Here is a 6,000-nt window from a genome sequence, read left to right as displayed (position 1 = left end):
TTTGAATGTCAACATTTTTTCTAATTTTATTAATAAAAGACATTGAAATGTGTGCACACAGCTCTAAGTATGAAATGCTGCTTCAAGCTCTGACTTCATTACACTAAGCAACCCACAGGCAAACTGGCACTTTGTATACACAGCTGGAAGTACTTTACATTTCATTTAACTAATGTTTCCTCTGTTCAGGCCTCCTCTGCCTCCCATGGCATGAGTTACACCTGTGCAGGGAAAGAAAACAAGTGAATTAGTGTAAACATATGATACTTCATCCTTTCCTAAGGAATTATCAGGGCAGTGGAGTGGTTCCTTTCTGACACAGTTCAAGCTCCTGTCTCTCCCCTAAGCCTGGTGACACATGTACATGTCACCTGTGTCATGCAAAAGGCTGGGGGTGACTTGTGACCCTGAGCCAAACCAATGAGCAGAGGATTCCTACCACACCTGAAATCAGTTAGTCCTAGCTTTTTGTTATTGAAAAAAAGATGACACATGGAAGAAAATCTTAGTCCCACCTCCTTATTTTTTTCCCCTTAAAATACCAGCTGACCTATATTTCAATGCTAATATTGAGTCATCTACAATGTTAAAATAATGCAAAACAGAATAAAATCCATCTAAGGCTTTTTCTTAATACAGAAGTTGCAAACAACAATTTCTTGTCATGGTTTAACTCTATTGCACTAAAAAAACTGTAATACTTCCAATAAAGCTTTTTTTCAATGAGTATACATTGATATAACTGGAACCCTTTAATATACCAAATGGAAACTGCTCTAATGCCAAAACCAGAAGTTTCTAAACTGCTGTCCTAACAGGATTTTTAAAACCTTCTTTTAAAACTTTGAAGTATAAGATCTAATGCCCTTTACTTTCTCTCTACTGGTAAGAGCCAGGTGCCACTGCAGAAGGAAGTTTTCCTGTGTGAAACCTGCTCAGCCTAACACACTAAACCCAAACTAGAGCTCTTAGGCTCACATGCCAAACTCGAGGGCAGGGCTGCTGTGTCACTCCACGTCTGCCAGCAAGGCCAGCCTGTAAAGCATCAGAGGTGGTGGCCACAGGAGGTGTGCTGGAGCCGTGTCTGCAGCAGGCTGGCTGGGAGCAGCTGGGAGCACTTACCCCTCTGCCTGTTGAACTGGCGGCCACGCACGCCCGTCCTCAGCGTCGGGGGCTGCAGCCGGACACGGCGAAGGGACTTGGGCTGAGTGCTGCTCGTGTCTGTGGGGAGAGACAGAAAGGGTGGCTGTGCCTGCCAGATTCTCATTCTTCATCTTTCCATGTTTTCATATGTGTTATGCTTTCTTTACTTTAGAATGATGAAGGTGCCTCCTTATTTCATTGACCTCTCCTCTAATATAAATAAAAGCTTCAAAACAAATAAGTTTGGGACTTCTTTTGCTATCTATACAAGGGGGTCAACTGATAACTCAATAGAGATTAACTTACTGTTGTTTCACAATTTAATTAAAAATATTTTTAAAGCTGACATAAAATATGCCAGTGGATAAATCACCAAAGTATCAGTAACATTTGCTCCCTGAAGCGTTATTTCACTTGGCCTACTCCACTTACTGTAGTCCAAGGAAAAATGGTTTGCTGAAGTACCAAAGGATTTATAAGCATCAAAATATGATCTTGCTCTAAGAGAATCTGGGGAGACCTCAGAGTCCCTTCCAGTAACTAAAGGGGCTACAGGAGAACTGGAGAGGGACTTGGGACAATGGCCTGTAAGGACAGGATAAGGGGGAATGGCTTCCCACTGCCAGAGGGCAGGGTTAGATGGGATATTGGGAAGGAATTGCTCCCTGAGAGTGGGGAGGCCCTGGCACAGGTTGCCCAGAGCTGTGGCTGCCCCTGGATCCCTGGAAGTGTCCAAAGCCAGGTTGGACAGGGCTTGGAGCAATCTGGGCTAGTGGAAGGTGTCCCTGCCCATGGCAGGGGTGGGATTGGATGAGCTTTCCACCCCAAACCATTCTATGAATCTGTGATTTTAAGAGTTTTATCTTATTTTGTGTATCTTGGCTACCAGCCATGATGCTGGACAAAGGAATTCCCACTCTTAATGAAAAGGTATGAACTGCTTTTGCTGATTATCCTGTACCTGCAGATGAACTTGAAGGAGGATCCTGACTAGTTGAAGGAAGATCTGACTCATCAGATGCTTGAACAGATTCTTCTTCTTGCTGGCTATCAATTTCTAGACCTGCTTCTGAAGTAATGCTAGAAGGGAAGGAGTGGGAGGAGAAGCATGGAAGTGTATATACATAGTTTCAAAAAGCTCAGGAAAAAAAACCCTGTCTTGGAACATAGAGATTCAATGAAAATCAAAAGTAAAATACAGCATAAAATTATAAACTATCCCCTTTTGGATCTTTACTTCATCATAATACAAGATACAGCAATTATTATAAATATTAGAAGTTGCACTTGTAAAGCAAAAGACAAAATTATTTGTCTACAAAATTCAGTAAGAACTCCTTATTCCACCCCCATGCTTCATCTTTTCTACATGCACTGTCTTGACTGGGTGACTTAGCCATATACGTGTGCTTTGCATGAAGCGTGATTTTCTGTATTACACAGGAATACCTTAGTCTTTATTCTGCAAACTGATCCTTCAACTCATGTCTTGCCATCAGTATTTGACCACTGCAGACTCCTCTGCATTCTTAAAAAATACGTATTTTTTTGGTGACTTTTATATTAACTTTGTTAAATCCCAAGGAGAAAATCAGCAGAAAACAGCATTACCAAACGCTGTCTGAGCTGCCCCTGGGTGACAATGAACGTGCCAGAAGCGCTACCAAACCAAAACAGTGGTGCTTTACCCTTCAGACTCTGCCTCTGCGAAGACCTCGTCGGCATCGTCGCCGGCGCCGGGCTCAGTGGTGGTGGACAGGCTGCCAGTGGAGGTGGTGACCATGGGCACGGACTGGGACGCGTGCTCCGAGGCGTCGGCCGAGGCGCTCTCTGTGAACACCGTCACTGCGGGGAGCACAGGCAGCCTCAGCCCCGGCCCGCAGAGCCCCTGCCCACAGAGCCGCTGCCCAGCACAGGCAGCTCGGGGACAGGCTGCCCAGCGCTCCTGAGGAGCAGCAGCACCGCACCAATCATGGGGAATTATTCCCTGCTTTGCTCTGCAAACCCCTGCCTCTTACCTGGTGCTGCTACTTGTAATGGTGTTGTGGGGACACTACGACCACCCGACTCCTCCTCGTGGGCAAGGAACAGTGGGGTTTCATACATCCCTAAACCTGCAACACAAAGTTCCAGTGACAATCCATCCAAATAAGCAGCTAAAAAAAAGGATTAAGTGATGTCTTCCCTCTGAACACTTGATGAAATCCAGCCACTTGTACTTAAGCAGATTTTTGTTATTTTGTTTTGACTTACTGTCAGAGCTGGTCGTAATTTATTGGAAGGTAAAACCTTGATGAAAATATTACTGCTTGTTTTTTAACTTTCATCCTTGCCTTATGCCATTATTTTGCTGTGAGCTGTCTCCAGAGAACAGCCTGTGTTCCATGCCAACAGGGATGCCGAGGAAAGGGACAGATTCAGACCAACAACAAACACAACAGCTTGGCCATCTGAGCAGGTAAGGATATAGCCCAAAGATTTCTTTGCATTTCCTGTTTTCCCCTATTGTTTCACTACAGGGAAGCTACAACCAACAGTAAAATTGAAGTTAAAAACCATTCCTTCAATATTTAATTCAATTTCAAAATCCTAACACAACTAGAAATGTAGCAGTTTGAAGAAAACACCTTCTCACTTTCTGTTATTCTCTCTCTGCTGACAATTATTTACGAGTTGCAGGTTTCCACACTTCAGCAATTTCCTGAAGCAGAATTGTGTTTTGTTGACTGAATTATCTCTTTTTCACTCAAAGACCCATGGAAAAGAGAGCCCAGAACTGCTTTACCTCCTTGTGATGCCAGCTGCCCGAGATCAGAGTGACTGGAGCTAGTTTGTGGCATATCTTCAGGGGGCCCAAATCTGAACCGAGGAACTCCAGCTACCTGGGGGGAACTGGCAAAATACAGACTTAAGGAATTCTGCAAATTCCCCAAAGATGGGGGCAGGGGGGAAGAACTTTCTGACCAAGAGAACAAATCATGCATGAGACAAAATGAACTAATACTGACCATAAAAATCAGCTGAGCTACTGCTAAATAAACAGCAATTAGCTTCTCAAATTATTGGGAATGCATTCAAAATCAGTAGAACAGTCCTGAAGAGAATATTCTTTACTTAGCCATTCTATGAACTCTCACAATTTTAAGTGGATTGCTGGACATGTCCAGAACATCCCAAAGCAAAAATGGAGCTAACTTTTCCTACTTTTATTGGCAATATTAATGGGGAGAGAGAAAGAATGAGGAAGGAAATCAGATAGAACTTTTTTTTGTTTGTTTAATCTCTTCTTAGATCACCAAGTTACAATGCACTGGAGATTATTCACTTCCTAATTTGCTGATCAGTTATATGACACACAATTCAAACAATAATTACTTATCTGCACATGCAGCTATCCATCCTACTACCTAGCATGTTACTCCAATCACAAGTTCATTTAATGTAAATTTATTTTCATTCCACTGAAAAATAGAAAGAAAACGAATAAAGAATAAAGCCTTTTTTTTCCTTTTTCTTTTCACACTACTTACTGAATGGCTTCTGCAAATCCATCTGTACGATGTGGAACTACAAGAGTTGGTGTGCTTGGAACTGTTCTGTCCTCATCATCAAAGAAGTGCTGCTGCTGGAAAAAAAGAGACTGATATGAGAGCCTACAATGTATTTCCAGTTTTTACCAGCTGAGATACAGGTTGATTTTTCCACACAGTCCAGCAAAACAAAGACAGATATAGCTCTAACAAAATTCTTGTTTAATTTCCGACATGTAAAGCTGATGCCTTTGATCTCACAAAAGGTACTTTAGTCAGTCAGTCTCTTTTCTCTCACTGAACCTGCATTTGTTCTGCCAAATACAGCTGAATAAAGGGTTCAAAATTAGCTGATGGGACATCATAAACTAGCCTTGTTCCTTTAGGATGAGCCTGAACCCAGCATGACTTTTTCCAGAAACATAGCCACTGTGACTGACTCTAAAAACAAGTAAAACCACCTTAGACAAAACCCATTGAGCCTCTTTTGAAGTCTTTTGCTTCCTGGGAGTTTTCTAGTCCTTGCCTTCCATTAACACACGAATTAACAGGAGTAGGATATTTTCTGCAAGACTACAGAAACCATCCCCCCCTGAAATCAGCAGCCAGGCTTCTTTAACAACCAAAATAAACCCCAAGAATTAGGAATGTTCCCTCAAAGCAGGTCTTTAGTAGTAGATTTTGATACACTCACCATTCCACCTATCCCAGGGGTCAGCTGAAGTCCTCGCCCCACCGACTGTCTTCGAGTCATCTGGATTCTCTTTATGGGAAAGAAAAGAGGGAAGTAGTATAAATGTGGTCCCGGAATTCTAACAACATACAAGCATTCAGTCAGAGCCAAGGGCAGCAGCTAACTGAGCAAATATAGCAATCATTATGAAATCACAGAATACCCTGAGCTGGAAGGGACCCACAAGGATCATCATGAACAACCCCTGCATGCAGGACAGCCCCAAGAAATCCAGGAAGAGCCTGAGAGCGCTGTCCAAACACTCCTGGAGCTCTGGCAGTCTTGGGGCCATGAGCAGGCTCCCTGGGGAGCCTGTTCAGTGCCCCACCACCCTCTGGGGTACAATGTGTATATTCTGGGCAAGTGACAGTAACATTTTACTCGAGTCTCTACTGAATACAGAAAACTTGCACACAGAAATATTGTGATCCCAAGTTTCAGCCCAAGTTAATGGTAAAGGATCATTTCAGTCAGGATATGTTTGAAGAATTCCTGTTGTGATGTTTTAATTTACAAAGTTTACAGGTCTTCAACAAAGCATAATCATGGGTCAGGCACTGATTGTGAAAGGTTTAACTTGGAAAATAAATGGCA

The 6,000-nt window shown here is 42.8% G+C and overlaps 1 protein-coding gene across 5 annotated transcripts in view; it reads right to left on the bottom strand.

Moving 5' to 3' along the window:
* Positions 1 to 6,000, bottom strand: part of TPR (translocated promoter region, nuclear basket protein) — a 34,254-nt gene continuing 28,254 nt past the window's right edge. For 3 of the 5 annotated variants that reach the window (XM_069022448.1, XM_069022449.1, XM_069022450.1), the window contains exons 44-51: positions 5,368 to 5,436; positions 4,674 to 4,783; positions 3,929 to 4,035; positions 3,162 to 3,257; positions 2,832 to 2,988; positions 2,105 to 2,223; positions 1,123 to 1,221; positions 1 to 221 (exon numbers count right to left, since the gene is read on the bottom strand). In XM_069022448.1, coding sequence (XP_068878549.1) covers positions 166 to 221; positions 1,123 to 1,221; positions 2,105 to 2,223; positions 2,832 to 2,988; positions 3,162 to 3,257; positions 3,929 to 4,035; positions 4,674 to 4,783; positions 5,368 to 5,436 — 813 coding nt within the window. In that variant the 3' untranslated portion in view covers positions 1 to 165. The remainder of the gene's footprint in view (positions 222 to 1,122; positions 1,222 to 2,104; positions 2,224 to 2,831; positions 2,989 to 3,161; positions 3,258 to 3,928; positions 4,036 to 4,673; positions 4,784 to 5,367; positions 5,437 to 6,000) is intronic. The other 2 variants (XM_069022451.1, XM_069022452.1) reach the window with 2 other exon arrangements.

The sequence above is a fragment of the Aphelocoma coerulescens genome, chromosome 8, assembly GCF_041296385.1.
Source record: "Aphelocoma coerulescens isolate FSJ_1873_10779 chromosome 8, UR_Acoe_1.0, whole genome shotgun sequence".
Lineage (NCBI taxonomy): Eukaryota > Metazoa > Chordata > Aves > Passeriformes > Corvidae > Aphelocoma > Aphelocoma coerulescens.
This window is presented reverse-complemented; position numbering and strand designations above follow the sequence as displayed.